Source organism: Heterodontus francisci, chromosome 43 (assembly GCF_036365525.1).
Source record: "Heterodontus francisci isolate sHetFra1 chromosome 43, sHetFra1.hap1, whole genome shotgun sequence".
In the NCBI taxonomy this organism is placed as follows: domain Eukaryota; kingdom Metazoa; phylum Chordata; class Chondrichthyes; order Heterodontiformes; family Heterodontidae; genus Heterodontus; species Heterodontus francisci.
In genome coordinates, this window is record NC_090413.1 from 19,462,021 (window position 1) to 19,480,760 (window position 18,740).

General features: G+C 40.3%; 1 protein-coding gene across 9 annotated transcripts in view; it reads left to right on the forward strand.

Moving 5' to 3' along the window:
• Positions 1-18,740, forward strand: part of rfx1a (regulatory factor X, 1a (influences HLA class II expression)) — a 239,869-nt gene that overhangs the window by 205,347 nt on the left and 15,782 nt on the right. For 8 of the 9 annotated variants that reach the window (XM_068021068.1, XM_068021077.1, XM_068021072.1 and 5 more), the window contains 8 exons: positions 482-621; positions 1,761-1,879; positions 7,546-7,655; positions 7,974-8,125; positions 8,270-8,367; positions 11,598-11,747; positions 13,708-13,916; positions 17,408-17,561. In XM_068021068.1, coding sequence (XP_067877169.1) covers positions 482-621; positions 1,761-1,879; positions 7,546-7,655; positions 7,974-8,125; positions 8,270-8,367; positions 11,598-11,747; positions 13,708-13,916; positions 17,408-17,561 — 1,132 coding nt within the window. The remainder of the gene's footprint in view (positions 1-481; positions 622-1,760; positions 1,880-7,545; positions 7,656-7,973; positions 8,126-8,269; positions 8,368-11,597; positions 11,748-13,707; positions 13,917-17,407; positions 17,562-18,740) is intronic. The other variant, XM_068021069.1, reaches the window with a different exon arrangement.

Below are 18,740 nucleotides of genomic sequence, written 5' to 3' on the forward strand. Positions count from 1 at the left end.
TTTATTCCTTTATCCAAGTCATTCATATACATGGTGAAAATCTGAGGCCCCAGTATAAATCCTCGAGGAATATCACTTGTCACATCCGGCCAATCCTGAATGGAACTTCCAATTTCTTGATTAATTACCATGTCGGTAGCATGTTGGGCATCATGTTGTCCTGCAATTTGCTGTCCACTGCTGTTGTAGTCAAAATAGTAAACATTCTAATATGAGGTGAGCGTTTTACTGTAAATATAGCAGATGGCACATTGGAGTGGTACTGTAGGGTTATGTTTGATATTGTCTTCCAAATCACTATTGCATCAATGTCAGTATTTGGGAGACCTCTTATAATGGAGTGCACCTTTCAGAGCATTAATTTTCCCTAAATAACAATTCTGGAATCAAATGGCAACAATGAAAAAGTAAGTTTTATTCTATATTTCAATTTTTTTTGGAAAATGCTACTTTGACCATTAAGGAATGGACTGTATTTCAGTCCGTTTTCTCCTTCATGCTACAGACTCAAGCCCATCCAGAAGGTGGAGGGGATGACAAATGGTATGGGAGTTGGGCAACAACAGGGTGGTGGCCTGTCAGATATCAGCGCGCAGGTCCAGCAGTATCAGCAATTCTTGGGTAAGTAACCAAAAAGTTTCACTAACCTGATAAATTTTCCACTGTAGCAGATGCAGATAATACATTTTGCATTGCAAATTGAGGTAGTCATGAATGGTAACGTATTGATATTGACTATTTCATCTCCACCTCATCAGAAAAATGGATGAAACAAAATATTTCTTTATACAATTTTACTTTCAGTGGCTTCTCCAGATATTCTTCCTACTGTTAGAATACATCTTTTTTTTTCATTATTAAACATACATCTGAGCCATACAGAAACTAATGATCCTGTACATAAATAAATGACTGGAAAATCTGAGTGAAGTAGTTGTTATGAACATACTGAACTTTTGTAAAATGCATACATTGTTGAAATAATTTCTTCATATGCCCATAAGTTAGTGGTGGGCATCATTTTTACTCCTATTGCGAGCTGTTCAAGGTGAAAAATCTAGAGGCTGTAACGCATTGGAGGAAGCAATACAGAAAATTGTTTCACAGGGCTAATATTCTGGAGAAAGTACGAAGTGCTGAATTTTGTGTTGGAGACATAAAAGTTAATAGATTGAATGGCTAAGATCACTGACTAAGATGCTCTATTATTTTTGATTATGAATAAAATCTCATGTTTTCCTAACAGCTTTACCCTTTCTGGTTATCAAAATATCAATTATCCAGGGTTAAATATTACTGCAAACTATTGCAAAACACAAATTTGTGTTTTTGAGGGAGCATTAATGTTTTTCTACCAAAAAATACCAACTTTACACTATGTCCAGCTGAAAGGAATTCCAGTCAACAGTGTAGTGGTTGTCAACTCCATGACCTTCACCAAGGCTTCTCTGTAACTGACCAAGCAAATGTAGCAGATTGATGATCAGTGCCAACTCTTCCTATCTCCTTCCAGTTAGTTGCTTGATCTGATAGTTTGAGAATAACTGCTAAATTTTGTGCATTTGAAGTTGACAGATTCCATTGTTGGATAACTTCAGAACTCAAATGTGTGATCACAGACTCTAAAATAATCACTCTCATCTGACAAAAGTGGCCTGACTATTGATCAAGACTATGGCAGATTCACTTTTCAGTGTTTGATACCTTTATTGCAAGAATACTAACGTAGTTTGCATTCTTCATTGCATATTGTATTACAGATGCCTCTCGGGCTCTACCAGAATTTGTTGAGATAGACTTGCAGGGAAAAACATTGCCAGACAGTATCACTATGGAACACATCAAGGCTTTCCAATTACTCTATCGGGAGCACTGTGAGGTATTGTGATATCTTCCTGACACATGCAATTAAAGTTAAAACTTCAGTTTAGTAAAGTAATAATGTTTCGGGCAGGAGAGAAACCATTGGTCTATCCAGTCTGCCTTTCCATACTTTTTGCCAGGTTCTTTAACATGAACTAGCCATGCCGTTAGCCAAACAATTACAACATAGACACCTACTCAACAAAGTGGAAAATTTCCCAGGTATGTTCTGTTCACAAAAAGCAGGACAAATCGAATCTGGCCAAATACAGCTCCATCAGCCTACTCTGCTGTCTAGCAGCACTTAATGCACCAATAACCTGCTCACTGACAGTCTATTTGGGTTCTGCCAGAAACATTCAGCTCCAGACATTGCAAACATTGACAAAAGAGCTGAATTCCAAAGGTAAGGTTAGAGTAACTGTCCTTGACATCAAGGATTAAGAAGAAGCTTCTATAGTTTAAAGAAGGAAGTGTTAGGACCCCAACATTTTATGCAGAAGGAAGATTGATCCACTTTGAGCCACATCTTTAGCTGGGAAACCTTGATTGCTGATCCCACTTTTTTACTGCCTGGACATCGGTGTCTCTCATCACAGGATGAATACAGGTGAGGGAGGCCATCCAGCCCATTTTAGCTCATCCCTCTCGAATGTTCTGGTTTCATTTGTATTACTGGCACAAGATGTTGAGTTACTGATCTGAGCGTCGTGTTGATCTTATCTTTCTGTGCGACTTGCCCACAAATTGGGGCAGCACAGTGGCGCAGTGGTTAGCACTGCAGCCTCACAGCTCCAGCGACCCGGGTTCAGTTCTGCGTACTGCCTGTGAGGAGTTTGCAAGTTCTTCCTGTGAATGCGTGAGTTTCCGCCAGGTGCTCCGCTTTCCTCCCACAGCCAAAGACTTGCAGGTTGATAGGTAAATTGGCCATTGTAAAATTGCTCCTAGTGTAGGTAGGTGGTAGGAGAATGGTGGGGATGTGGTAGGGAATATGGGATTAATGTAGGATTAGTATAAATGAGTGGTTGTTGGTCGGCACAGACTCGGTGGGCCGAAGGGCCTGTTTCAGTGCTGTATCTCTAAATAAAGTAAAAATAAAATTGGGAGGGGCGAATAATGCAGCTTCCAGCCATTTTGACATCTACCAATTAGCTTTATGTGCTCTTGTGCCCCCAGAGCTGAGTAAATATCTGCATGTTAACAAAGTTCGAAATCATTGGTATCATGTCCTGAGAGTCCGACACACTGCCATTTGATGAGGTTATTAGAAAACTAGTTGCTGCATTGTATGGAACAATGAAATATAATGCATGCTCCCCCATTTAAAACAAAGCTACACAACACATCTTAAAATCAGTTTTCTTTCCAAGAAAGTGATTGACATGCATGATTAAGTCTGCATCTGCGTTCTTGAACTTACAAGAGATCTCCCTGTTTAGAACCTCCAAACCCTCCCCCAGTGTTGTGTTCGACTGACTTCTGTTACTTGTTGCTTGTTTGTGCTATTCTGCCAATAATTTTCTCCTCTTAACTTACTGGCCTTGATTTTGTTCGAGCAGGGCATTGTTAGACTTTCTCCCTCGCCCTTCAGCTGAAAATTTTGTCCAGTCAGCAACAGGGCTTCTGAGATCTTAGTGAAAGATGGAAACAACAGTCTATCTCCTTAACCAATGAGTTGTAAGGATTGAGAAAGAAGCAGAGGAATAATGGAGAGGGAAATAGGGTGAATTAGAGTCAAATCAGGTACAGAAAGAGAAATAAAGGAGGAAAGAAAGATTGAATTAAGATGGAAAAAGAAAGGTAAAATAAGGGGGAAACAAAGTGTAAATTTTTAAAAATCGCCATCGATTTACTATCTGCAGGATTGAGACTTCAGAGTTTAAATTGTTACTTTTCTGGGCTGGAGAGATTGATTGACATTGCAGGTACATAAATCCCTTCAGTAAAAAGATACTTGGGCTGTTGAGTACCAGCCCTGGCTTTCTATGATGAGTTTGATTCAACAATTAATGCGCAAATGCAGCAATGACATGAAACAGAAGAGTAGCCATTTTCGTGAGGCTAACGGCAGAGTAGAGCAAATTAGCCAACAACATGTGGCAGTTTGCAGTTCATTGGGTAGGACCTCCACTGCAAGTTGCTGGACGATTTACACATTAGTCATGGCAAGCATTATTAAACTTGCCGTTATTGTGGCTGCAAATACTAGGCCAATGTTACATGTACTTTTCCTTCAAGGAATAACATCATTCTACTTCCTCTAGTTCATTGAAGGCAATTAGTATTGGACTGTTATACAACCTTCGAAGTAGGGAAACACCTTGTACCATCTACAAAATGAACTGCAGCAACTCACCAAGGCTCCTTCAACAGCACCTTCCAAACCTGTGACTTCTACCACCTAGAAGGACAAGGGTAGCAGGTGCATGGAAACACCACCACCTGCAAGTTTTCCTCCAAGCTGCACACCATCCTGACTTGGAACTATATCGCCGTTCCTTCACTGTTGCTGGGTCAAAATCCTGGATCTCCCTTCCTAACGGCACTGTGGGTGTACCTACACCTCAAGGACTGCAGTGCTTCAAGAAGGCGGCTCACCCACCACCCTCTCAAGGGCGATTAGGGATGGGCAATAAATGGCTTAGCCAGCGATGCCCACATTCCATGAACGAAGGGAAAAAAAGGGTTTGACCGAGTTTGGCACCAAGGAGCCCTAGTAAAGTTGAAGTCAATGGCGATCAGATGGAGAACTTCACTGGTTGGAATCATGCCTAATACAAATGAAGATGGTTGTGATTGTTAGAGTTCTTCAGGGAAGTGCCCTAGACAGCTTCAGCTGCTTCATTGATGACCTTACTACCATCATAAAGTCAAAAGTGGGGATATTTGCAGAGTGCAGAGTTCCATTTGCAATTCCTCAGATAATGAAGCAGTTTGTGCCTACATGCAGCAGCAAGGCCAGGGCTGTTATGTGGCATGAATGTTACTAGTCACTTAAGTGTCAGGCAGTGACTATCTCCAACAAGAGTCTGAATGCCTCCCCATGAAATTCAATGATTATTACCATCCTCAATTTCCCCCACCATCAACATCATGGGGGTCACCATTGACCAGAAACTTAACTGAACCAGCCACATAAATACTGCAGCTACAAGAGCTGGTTAGAGGCTGGGTATTCTGTGGTGTGACTCACCTCCTGACTGCCCAGAAACCTTCCACTACCTACAAAACACAAGTCAGGAGTGTATTGTAATATTTTCCACTTGCCTAGGTGAGTGCAGCACTTAAAAATTTCGACGCCATGAAAAATGCAGCCTGCGTGATTAGCACCACAACCACCAAATTAAGCACTCACTCCATTCACTACCGGCACAACATGGCTGAAGTTTGTACTATTTACAAGATGCAATGAGTCTCTCCCCACCTTTCTTCATCTGACCCCATTAATATATCCTTCAATTCCTTTCACCCTCATATGTTTATCCAGGTTCACCTTAAATGCACCTTTGCTAATTGCCTCAAATGCTCCATGTTTTAACCATTCTCTGAGTAAAGAAGTTTCTCCTGAATTCCCTATTGGACTTATTAGTGGCTATCTTACATTCATGGCCCCTCATTCTGAACTTCCCCTGCAAGTGGAAAGATCTCAGCACCTATCCTATGATACCCCTTCATAATTTTAAATACCCCGATCAGGTTATCCCTCAATCTTCTCTTTTCGTGTGAAAAGAGCCCCAGCCTGTTCAATATTTCCTGATAGGTATAACCTCTCAGTTCTAGCATCATTCAAGTAAAATCTTTTGCACCTTCTCCAGTGCCTCCTTTTTTATAATCTGGAGGCCAGAGCTGTTCGCAGTACTCCAAGTGTGGTCTAACCAAGATTCTAAAATTAACATCATTTTTTTGCTTTTATATTCCCTCTGGAAATGAACCCCAGTGCTCTGTTTGCTTTTTTAATGGCCTCATTAACCTGCATCGCTACTTTTCTTAATTTCTGTGTCTCTATCCCTCTGTTTCTCTACCCCATTTAGACACTTAATTTTCCAACGAGCATGTGGTCTCCTTATTCTTCCCACCAAAATGTACCACATCACACTTATTTATATTGAAGTTTATTTGCCAATTACACACCCATTCTGCAAGTTTATTAATGTCTTCCTGTATTTTGTATCAGTGCTCCACTGTATTAACTTACACTATTCAATTTGATGATGTCCACAAATTTTGAAAATGTACTTCTGATTTCCAAGTCCAAATCGTTTATGTAAATGGTGAACAACATCAGTCCCACCAAGGAACCCCGTGGAACACCAGTTCCCACCTTGTCAGTCTGAGTAACTCTCTTTGACACCTACTCTCTGTTTTCTGTTTTATAGCCAACTTGTCTTTTGATTCCACATGTTCTACCTTAGTCATAAGCCTACTGTGTGGTACTTTGTCAAAGTCTTTTTGAAAATCGAAATACATTATGTCTATTGCATTGCCCTTATCTACCCTTTCTGTTACTTCTTTAAAGAATTCAGTAAGATTGGTCAAGCGTGACCTTTTTGAAATCCGTGATGACAACTGTTTATTATATTTTTGGTTTCTAAATGTTTTTCTGTTTCACCTTTGAGTAAAAATTCCATTATCTTTCCTATCACCAATGTTAAGCTAACTGATCTGTAGTTCCCTGGACTTGTTCTATCTCCGTTTTTAAAAATAGCAATTACATTAGCTATCCGCCAGTCCTCCAGCACTATTCCCTTTTCTAATGAATTTTATATATATGTAATAGTGCCTCTGTGATTCATTCCTAACTTCTTCTAACAGGTGCTGATGCAATCCATCTGGACCAGGGGTTTAATCCTCCCTAAGTTAATCATTTATCTACCCCCTTTCTTTCTTAAAAGTATTGATATCTTATTTGATCTTCCTCGAATGTCACATCCACTATGTTAGTCTCCCTAGTGAATACCAAGGCACAGTAATTATTTAATATTTCTGCCATTTCAGTGTCATTACCTGTGAGTTTATCGTTTGTATAGTGGCCCTGTGTCCATCCCAGTTTTCTTTCGTTGTTTGTGTCTTCAGAATGCTTTATTATTTCTTTATGTATCCTTGATGGTTTACTTTTGTATTTGCTGTTTGCCACCCTAACTTTTTTACACTCCTTTCTGAGCTTCTTTTGTATAACCTTTTGTCATCCTCTCCTTTGTTGTCTATGTACACAATGTACGTCTTTGTCTTTAGTTGCTATTTTGCCCCTATTTCTTTATTCATCCATGATGTGTCATCACTGGCTAGTTTGTTCTTGCGTTTTAGTGGAATATATTTCTCTTGAACTCTATTGGTCACTTTTAAATGTTTCCCACTGCTGATCTATTTCTTTGTCAGTAAAATGTTCCAGTTTATTTTCCCTAGTATCATTCTCATCCCATTAAATTGAGCTTTTTCCAATTTATTACTTTTGTCTTTGTCTTACTTATATGCTTCTCAATCTTTATATAAACCTTTAATTTAGTCAAGCCTTACTTTCCCTAGCATTCATATTGAGTTTCAATTATACTGAAGTTAATCAGTGAATTTACCAGATTTAATGAATTCTTCATATTCCCCTTTATATTTATTAATGGCATTGCAACCTGAATTAGCACTAAAATGGCAATAACCACTTCAAATGTATTCATTTTGCCTCTATAGGCAATCCTAGATGTGATGGTGAACCTACAGTTTACTCTGGTTGAAACCTTGTGGAAGACATTTTGGCGATACAACACTTCCCAGTCCAGTGATGGCTCAGGATTGTCAGTGTGAGTGATTAACAAAACATCTTGCTGGAGAGAGGAATTCTAAAAGTGAGGGTGGGAGAGAAACTGAGATGAACTACAGATAATTGAGGGGTCGGGGGTAGAAGGAGCGGGCAGGGGAAGGTCGGTGTTGCTTTGGACTGAAGGGACAAAATAAACCAGACCACGAATTCCAACAGAATGGCATCTCATTAGATTTTTAGAAAATGTTTATATTTTTGCCAGGTCCTTCTATTGGAATCAAAAGGGAAACTAGAAAATTATACGGTCACTGGCAATGTCCCAAAGTGTTGTCAACTCAGTGTTGTTTATTTTTTGCAGTCACGATGAAGCTGAGAAACGCCTCCCTAAGTCATGCCTAGTTGTTCTCTGTAAGTATGAGCCTTCCCTGAAGTGGACGAAATACTGTGATAACATGCTTTACCAAGGTCTGGTGGAAATCCTTATCCCAGATGTCTTGCGGCCTATCCCGAGTGAGTATTTCCAGGAAAGTTAAATAGTTCATCAGTAATTATTTAGAATTATGGCTAGAAGAACTTTGTAGAGATGTGTTTGGTAGTCAGTGTGCACTGTGAATTATTATCCACAGCTACTGACTGCAACTAATCACTTTCCAGGTGCCTTGACTCAAGCAATTCGTAATTTTGCAAAAAGTTTGGAAAGCTGGTTAACTAATGCTATGATGAATGTTCCTGAAGAAATGGTTCGTGTGAAGGTAGGATGGGTTTCTCAGTTCTCTACTGCGTAATCTAATGCAAAAGACAATGCACTATAGATTTAGGAGAGACAAATATAAGCATGGACATATTAATTTTATCAGCCTTATCTAATTAAAGGTTTATGATTTGGTATATATTAACTATTTGGACATAAATGTAGGGGGCATGATCAAGAAGTTTGCAGGCGACACAAAGATTGGCCGTGTGGTAGATAGTGAGGAGGATAGCTGTAGGCTGCAGAAAGATATTGATTGTCTGGTCAGATGGGCAAAAAAGTGGCAAATGGAATTCAACCTGGAGAAGTGTGAGGTGATGCATTTGGGGAGGTCAAACAAGGCAAAGGAATACACAATTAATGGTAAAATACTGAGAAGTGTAGAGGAAGTGAGGGACCTTGGAGTGAATGTCCACAGTTCCCTGAAGGTAGCAGGTCAGGTGGATAAGGTGGTTAAGAAGGCATAAGGAATCCTTTCCTTTATTAGCCAAGGTATAGAATATAAGAGCAGGGAGGTTATGCTGGAACTGTATAACTCATTGGTTAGGCCACAACTTGAGTACTGTGTGCACTTCTGGTCACCTCATTACAGAAAGGATGTAATTGCTCTAGAGAAGGTACAGAGGAGATTTACGAAGATGTTGCCAGCACTGGAAAAATGCAGCTATAAGGAAAGATTGGATAGGCCGGGGTTGTTCTCCTTGGAACAGAAAAGGCTGAGGGGAGATCTGATTGAAATGTACAAAATTTTGAGGGGCTTGGATGGAGTGGAGGTGAAGAGCAAATCACCAAAGCAGAGAGGTCAGTGATGAGGGGGCATAGATTTAAAGTGATTGGTAGAAAAATTAGAGAGAGATGAGGAAAAACCTTTTCACCCAGAGGGTGATTGGGGTCTGGAACTCACTGCCTGAAATGGTAGCTCAGGCAGAGACCCTTGATTCAAAAGGAGTCTGGTTAAGCACCTCAAATGCTGTAATTTGCAGGGCTACGGACCAAATGCTGGAAGGACGGATTAGAATGAGTGGATCGTTTCTCGGCCGGCACAGACACGATGGGCCGTGGCCTGTTTCTGTGCCTTAAACTTTCTATGATTCTATATCAATCAAAAGCAAACAGTGATGCAAATGGAGCCGTATCACTTGTACCTTTTCCAACTGACAAACTGGAAAATCAGCCTGAAATGTCAGGAAGAAATGGCTGAAATGAGGCAAATGTTACTATATCTAAAGACATGAATATTTAAACTACGGCAATAGTTTGCATTTATATAGTGTCTTTAACCTAGAAAAGCAACCCAGAGGCGTAATCAGACAAAGATGGGTCCTAAGCCAAAGAAGGGGATATTAGGAGGAGTAATGAGAAGCTTTGTCAAAGAGATGTATTTTAAGGAGGGTCTTAACAAAGAGGTGATGAGGTTTGGGGAGGGTATTCTTATGGGCCTGGATGGCTGAAGGCATGGCCGCCAATGGGACAGGGGATGCACAAGAGGAAAGAGTCTGAGAAATGGATACTTTTGTCAGTGTGGGCGGGCTGGAAGAGCTACAGAGATGGAGAGGAGCAAGGCCATGAAGTTTAAATATAGAGTCATAGAATAGTACAGCACAGAAGGAGGCCATTCAGCCCATCATGTCTTTTCCAGTTCTCTGCAAGAGTAACTTAGCTAGTTACACTCCCCTGCCCATTCCTCGTAGCCCTGCAAATTTTCTCCCTTCAGGTGCTGCTTATCAAATTCACTTTTGGAAGTCATGATTGACGCTACCTCCACCACACTCTCAGGCAGTGCATTTCAGATCCTAACCATTCACTGCGTAAACAAGTTTTTCCTCATGTCGCCATTGGTTCTTTTGCCATTCACCTTGAGAATTTAAAATTGGAGGAACCAGGAGCCAATGAAGTTAACAAGGACAGGGATAATGATCGAGCGGAACTTGGTGTGTTAAGTTAGGGGCAGCTGTGTTTTGGAATGTGCTGAAATTTATGGAGGATGGAGGATAGGAAGCCAGCCAGGTGAGCATTGGAATAGTTGAGTCTGGAGGTAACAAAGGCATGCAGAAGAGTTTCAGGAACAGATTTGCTGAAGCAGAGTGCATGTTGGTGATCTTATGAAGTAGGTGGCAATAATGATGGAGGTGATATGGGATTGGAAACTCAGTTCAGCGCTGAATAGGAATCTGGAGTAACAGTCTAATGGTAATAGATAGAAGAAAGTGGTTGAAGATGGCCTTGTCTGTGAATCAAGACCGTGGGAACAGATAAACTATATAGACGGCATGGTCATGGTAGTGGCCATGAATATGGGTATGAGAGTTTATATGGAGGGAGAGCTTTAGGGAGGACAGGAGAGTAACGGTATCAGATGAGAGAGGGCAGTGTGAGTTGCAATGGATTAAATAACCTAGTAATTTCATGTTGGTATCATTTTTGTGTTTCTAATGCATTGTTGCAGTTTACGCAAATCCATATACTGATTTTTTTTTAAAATTTGGAATCTGATTAATTTTTTTTTTTGAAATTCCTCATCAGTTGATTGACACATTACTATATTTCAGTATATAGTTTAGGTCACAAATCATCAAAGTACAATGAGGCATCAATCCCTCTGTTTGGGGGGGTGGGAGAGGGGAAGCTAATTAAGCATAGATTTTCTTCATCTGACTCCTGTAACTCCAAAAGGAAGTCTTGAAAGTTGGAATAGTATCAGGAACAAAATGTCAGGACATTGGGATAGCCTTGTAATCGACCAACAATATCAGGCCAGTTGAAGAACATGCTTATAATCTCTAAAAAGAAATGCACATTATTCCAAATACAGCCTTTTAAGACTTTTATACATTTCAGAGTATAGCACATATTCGCTCCATCATCTCAAATAGTGTGGTGCCCTTTTGACTTAAAGGTCATTTTGTTTGTGTCAAATTTGATACTGAACCTGAGCTCCACTTGCCCTTTGAGTGTGACAGACACCTTGCTTTATTGCACATTATTTCAAGATCTGTAGGGCAAGGATTTGTTCAAGGTGTAGTTCCTTTTAGAATTGTAACACTTAAATTAATTGTATTTTTTAATTTAGTTTAAATGAAGCAACTGTAACTTATGTTTTACAGTTCTATACCAGAAAATAAATTTGTCCTTAACTGTTTCTTTTTCACACACCATTGGCCCATTGTTAATAAATTCAAAAATGTATTTGCTCCTTAAGTATTCATTGCTGTTCATTTCTACCTCCTGTAGGTGGCAGCAGCAAGTGCCTTTGCACAGACTTTGAGACGTTATACATCCTTAAACCATCTTGCTCAGGCAGCCCGAGCTGTGCTGCAGAATACTGCACAGATTAACCAGATGCTGAGTGATTTAAACCGAGTAGATTTTGCAAATGTTCAGGTAACTTTCACTGCACCAGAGGAAAGTTCCAGGTTCAATCCTGGCCATTTGAGTTAGCTGATCTCAACCAAACAGTGTTAAGAGACTCAAAAACAAGAAATGCTGGAATCACTCAGCAGGTCTGGCAGCATCTGTGGAAAGAGAAGCAGAGTTAACGTTTCGGGTCAGTGACCCTTCTTCGGAAGTGTTGAGACTATTGGCCCAGATTTAACAGTAGTAATGATAGCAAAACTGTCAGTTTTGCTGTCTTTACTTCCATGAGACCGACAGCAATTTCTGAAGTCAACATATGAGCAGTAAAATGCGGAAATCTGGAAGTTGCTGTCAATGAAACCCTGCTTTTCCAGAGGGTGCACTGCTGAGGTCCGCCCGGCTGCAATCAGTTGGAAATTACAAGAACTTCAATTCTTATGCTCTTAGTCTCGTTGTCAAAACCATTGAACAAGTTGGACCTTGTTGAATGAGGTGTAACTGGGTTTTTAAAAGCATACTAAGTTCATAATTACTGCTAAACAGCCTCACTAGCCCTGAAAGAGTAATTTTATATTTGTTGAATGTTAGATTTCTCTATTATAATGGGAAATTCCACATACTTTTAAAGTAACAATTTTTTTCTAAAGTTTATGATATTTTATCTTCTACCTTAATCCCATGTGTATATCCCAATCATCTATTTCGCTATCTGTAAAAATTTAAAATTTAAAATTAATTGAACTTTTTTTACTTCTCAGTTTGCTGTCTGTGAGAATACTTCAGTATGACTGGCTTTTTACCTTGCTCTATGACATCACTGTTGCTGTACACCTGGAGAACCCCTTGACTTAGCGCCAGGAATAAACAACTGTTGGAAAAGGAAAGTCCGCACCATAGAGATCACAAGATCTTTAAGGGCATCTTTCTTTGAGGTCAGCGGAAAGCATCATTGCTTTGTCACTGATCGGAAATTACAACGAGACTTAGTGCCTCCGGTTAGGAGAGTAAAATGACTAACCAGAAATTACCTCATCTAATTGTTATCCTTTGATCCATGCTGGAAATTACATTTTGTAGAAATTGGGTAAAGTCAGGTTCGGTCTTAACTTTGGTATCCCATACTCTACTAGCCTAAGGACAGTAACACTCCATACTCACAGATAGAAAATAGTCCAGAGCCCTCGCAACACTTGGGAAACTATACCCCAGCATGACATTCTTTCACAAGAGGAAGAAAAAATTGCAGAGAGAAAAGACTGGAAATGTGAGTCCTCAGAATCCAAGGTGAACAGGACAGGTGGCAATGTGGTGACAGTCTGCTAAAGCAAATGTCATATCAACGCAGTAGCTGGCAAATGGTTAAAGAAAGACAAGCAATTATATAGCACGTTATCAGGTCTTAAAGTGTTTCACGTCCAGCAAATTACTTTGCAGTGCAGTTATTGTTGTTATGTGGACATAGCAAGATCCCACAAATGACAGTGAAATCGATAATCTCCCTTTGGTGTCTTGGACTCAGGGAAGAATGTTGGCCAGAGCAGTGGGAAAACTCTGATCTTAGAGTCATGTCATGGAACCTTTAACATCCATCTCAACCACCAGAGCAAGCAGATGGAGTCGAGTTGTAATTTCATATGACTGACAACAGCATTCTCTTAGTACTGTACTGAAGTGTCAAATTCACCTGAAGTCCTGAAGCAGAGCTTAAACCTACAAATGTCTGACTCTGAGGAGAGGATGCTGTCAACCAAATCAAACTGTCACTTGTAACTTGCGTCAGATTTACACTACTAGATTCAGTCAGGAGCTGATGCTACATTGATTATGAGTTCATGTAGTATGAAACTAATCAGCAGAGCTAAATCAAACTCTAGATAGTGACATATTACAGGGAGAGGGGTCCCTGGCTGCATAACTAGCCTTTTGAAAATTTGGTCATTTTTGATGAGCGGATTTACATGTAAAAATGACTCCTTGGTTTTCTCAGGAGCAAGCCTCATGGGTGTGTCGTTGTGAAGATGGTGTGGTACAAAGGCTGGAGCAGGATTTTAAGATGACTTTGCAGCAGCAGAACTCCCTGGAGCAATGGGCATCGTGGTTAGACAGTGTGGTGACCCAGGTCCTCAAACCATATCATGGAAGTCCCAGTTTCCCCAAGGCAGCCAAACAGTTCCTGCTCAAGTGGTCCTTCTACAGGTAGGAGTTACAGTATTGTCCTCCATTGGTAGGAGTGCATTATTAAATGGAAATCTAATTGAGAAGGTCCATGTGTCATGAAGCACAGGAGATTCATGTATGCTATTTGAATTGAGAGATGGCATCAATGCATTTCAATCACTTGAAGCAACTGTAATCTTTATACTGTGTAGTTTTGTTTCTAATACTTAGACATTCAAGGCAGTCTCAGTTCCATGTGGGGAATATTGATGATAAAATGTCAAAGCCTTTGTACAATATTAACCATTTAATCAGGAGCTGTCATTTAGGTTTATAGATGTCTTTTGGAGTGAAAAGTTTATGCCATAGCTGCATGAGTTGTTCCATTAGTATGCACTTGGGTTGTTTATGAATCGACTACCTCTCCACCTGTAGCATGTTACGTGACAATAAATGGTAAATATGTTACCTTGCTTTGAATAAAGCTGTCTCTCAGCTGTAGATCTGCTTCCATAGATGTGTCTCGCGTCATATTTGGACACAAATATGTGGTTTAAATAAAGAAGGAGAATGGAAGATAGGCTTGCATTTAAAAACAAATTCTTGTCCTCAACATGTCCCAAAGCACTTCACATGCAATGAATTACTTTTTAAAGTGTAGTCAAAACAAGAACTACACGTAAAGACATCTAGCTTCAAAGGATGCCAGTTAGATAAAGTGTCATTCTTGTTCCTTCTGGCATTCTGCACACAGTGCTGGAGTAGGCTGACTCCACACTTGCAAAAAGTTAAGGATTTTTAACATCATGATATTGATAAGCATCTCTAATTAACCCTTCAACCATCATGCAGTATCAAATTGGGTGAGTATATCTGAGTGCTGGTCCTGTTTCCTTAGTCATGAGAAACATTCAGTTCTCCAAGCTGCACAGTTTTAATTGTTTGGATGAAGTGATTTCAGGTCTGATTACCCAACAAAACCTTCTTCTTATCACACCGATACTCTGATTGTATTGATTATGGTAGCCAGTACTGGGGGACTTGGTCCCTCTTTCCCAAAAAATAATTCAGGGCCTTGGACATTTTTCAATGCTAGAATACCACATTGTCTATCCTGCAGCTTTAATGCAGAGAGTTTTGCTTTAAAGCAAATTCATAGAGTTTGTCTAAGTGTACTTACATAAGATCAACAACACCAATAGTTATTAAAATGTTCATGTCCTGTCTTATGTAGATGTGGAGGGTTCTATTCGATGCTGTTAAGCACTCAAATTGAAATAGTTCATTTCTTGTTTCGCTCCCTATTAAACTGTATCCAGTCCATACACTTCCTTGCATGTTTCCTGCTAAATAACTATGATTAATTCTTTCTCCCAAGATGGTGTTCATATTGACAGTGATTAAGTTATTTGGCTCCTTCTCAGGTTATAAAGTCGAGTGAAGTAAGTCCAAGACATGCTCCTGTATAAGACCATCTCCAATCCACCCTTGGAATCCTCCCATTCAGGTGGAGCAGGGAAAATATCAACACTTGAGCTCTAAATTCTCTCATTCAAGTCATTCAATTTTGATTTATCCAAATATATGGTTTTGAAATGATTTTGCAGAGGTGAGGAATAGTAGCGACTAGAAGATCTTTCTAAAGGCAATCTAAAATGTGGTCTGAAGGCGTGATCTGGTGCCCAAGCCTAATCTCATTAACTATTCCAGATCTTGTGATAATAGAAAATCATATTGTTTATTGGCATTAAGCCCATTTATACCAGATTTAAACTTCAGATATAAAATAGACAGGATCTATGAATGATCTGTCTTCCTTCCAAATTAATTCCAATTTATTGAGAAATATATCAATACCCTTAATTTCTTGTCGTTGAATGCTGTGCATATAACTGCATTAAGCGCAACGAATGATTGCATAGGTAACGACAGCAAGATGACCAACATGTTACACCATGATCATACGACTCAAGTTCAGATCATGATAATCGAGACAAAATTAACAGTCACTTGGACAAGTGTGGATTAACTAAGGAAAGCTAGCATGAATTTGTTAAAAGCAAATCATGTTTAACTGACTTGCTGAGTTTATTAATGAGGTAACAGAGAAGATTGTTGAGGGTAATGTGATTGATTTGGTGGACTTCCAAGAGGGCTACATAATAGATTTGCCAGAAAAGTTGAAACCTATGTAATAAAAGGGACAGTGGCAGCATGGATACAAAGTTGGCTAAGTGACAGAAAACAGAGTAGTGGTGAAGGCTTTTTGGGCTGAAGGCAGGTATCCATTGGGGTTCCCCGGGGGTCAGTACTAGGACCACTGCTTTTCTTGATGTATATTGATGACCTAGACTTGGCTGTACAGGGCACAATTTCAAAATTTGAAGATGACACAGAACTTAGAAGTATTGTGAACTGTGAGGAGGATAGTGATAGACTTCAATAGGACATAGACAGGCTGGTGGAAGGGGCAGACACGTGGCAGGTGAAATTTAATGCAGAGAAGTGTGAAGTGATATATTTTGGTAGGAAGAATAAGGATAGGCAATATAAAATAAAGGGTACAATTCTAAAGGGAGTGCAAGAATAGAGACTTCTGGTGCTATATGTGCACAAGATGTTGAAAGTGGAAGGGCAGGTGAGAGAAAGTGGTTAAAAAGGCATACGGGGTTCTGGACTTTATAAATAGTGGCATAGAATACAAAAACAAGAAAATTATGATGAACCTTAATAAAATAGAGGCTCAGCCTCAACTGGACCATTGTGTCCAGTTCTGGACACCACACTTTAGGAAGGATGTGAAGGCTTTAGAGAGGACACGGAAAAGATTTACAAGAATAGTTCCAGGGATGAGGGACTTCAGTTACGAGAATAGATTGGAGAAGCTGGGGTTATTCTCCTTAGGGAAGAGAAGTTTAAGAGGAGATTTGATGGCGGCATTCAAAATCATGAGGGGTCTAGACAGAGTAGATAGAGAGAAACTGTTCCCTTTGGCATAAGGGTCGAGAACCAGAAGACACCAATTTAAGGTGAATGGCAAAAGAACTAATGGCGAGTGGTTAGGATCTGAAATGCACTGCCTATAAATGTGGTGGAGGCAGATTCAATCATGGCTTTCAAAAGTGAATTTGCTAAGCACCTGAAGAGAGAAAATTTGTAGGACTATGGGGAATGGCTGGGGAGTGTAACTAGCTAAGTTATTCTTGCAGGGAGTTGGCGCAGACATGATGGGCTGAATAGCCTCCTCTGTGCCGTAACCATTCTAAGATTCTATCATAATCTCCAGCTAATAAATTTTCTATCCTGATCAGATAATTGTGGAGTTGGTGGTAAGTGGGAACCAGCCAGAAAAGCTATTGCCAATCATCATCTGCTTTTTAGCACTTTATCTTCTTTTCAAGCCAAGAAATGATGTGGGATACTTGAAGTTTTCAAGAATAAATAGATACCTTTAGAAAGTGTACAGGGAAGAACTATTATTCATAACAGGTTTAAGTGAACTTCAGAAAGAGCTGTTCTTTTTATTTCAGTTCAATGGTGATTCGGGATTTGACTTTGAGGAGTGCAGCAAGTTTTGGGTCCTTTCATCTCATTCGCCTTCTATATGATGAATACATGTACTATTTGATAGAGCACCGTGTGGCACAGGCAAAGGGAGAAACACCCATTGCTGTCATGGGTGAGGTAAGTCGCATATGTTCTCCCATCTCCATCTGATTCTCATTATTGTACGTTTTAACAAAGATTAACTTTCCCTCCTCATCCTTCTCGATCTCTCTGCAGCCTTTGACACTGTTCACCTACACCATCCTCCTCCAGTGCCTCTCCACTGTTGTGCAGCTGGGTCAGACTGCTCTCACCTGGTTCCATTATTATCCCCATAATCGTAGCTAGAGAATCACTTGCAATAGCTTCTCTTCCAGCTCCCGCACCGTTACCTCTGGCATCCCCCAAGGATCTGTCCTTGGCCCGCTCCTGTTTCTCATCTATATGCTGCCCCTCGGAGACATCTGAAAGCACAGGGTTAGTATTCACATGTATACTGACAACAGCCAGTTCTATGTCTCCATGATCTCTCTCAATTCATCCACTGTCGCTAAATTATCAGACTGCCTATCTGATATCAAGTACTGAATGAGCAGAAATTTGCTCCCAATTGAACATTGGGAAAACTGAAGCCATTATTTTTGGTCCCTGCTCCAAACTCTGTTCGCTAGCTTCTGATTCCATCCCTCTCCCTGGCAACAGTCTGAGATTAAACCAGTCTGATCACAATTTTGGTGCCACATTTGACCTCTGAGATAAGCTTCTGATCTTATGTTTGCGCATCACTAAGACTGCCAATTTCCACCTCCATACCATCGCCTGACTTCACTCCGTCCCAGCTCATCTGCTGCTGAAACCCTCATTCATGCCTTCTAGACTTAACTATTCCAATGCACTCCTGCCTGGGCTCCCACATTCTACCCTCCATAAACTTGAGGTCATCCAAAACATTGCTGCCTGTGTCTTAACATTTACTAAGTCCCGTTCCCCTATCACCCCTGTGCTCACTGACCTACATTGACCCCAGGTCAAGCAATGGCTTGATTTTACAGTTCTCATCATTGTTTTCAAATCCCTCCATGGCTTCACCCCTCCCTATCTCTGTAATCTCTTCCAGCACCACAACCCTGTGAGATATCTGCACTCCTCTAATTCTGGAGCCTTGAGCATCCCTGACTTTAATCACTCCACCATCGATGGTTATGCCTTCAGTTGCCTCAGGCCAAAGCTCTGGAATACCCTCCCTACACCTCTCTGCCTCTCTACCTCTCTTTTCTATTTTAAGACATTTCATAAAACGTACCTCTTTGACCCAGC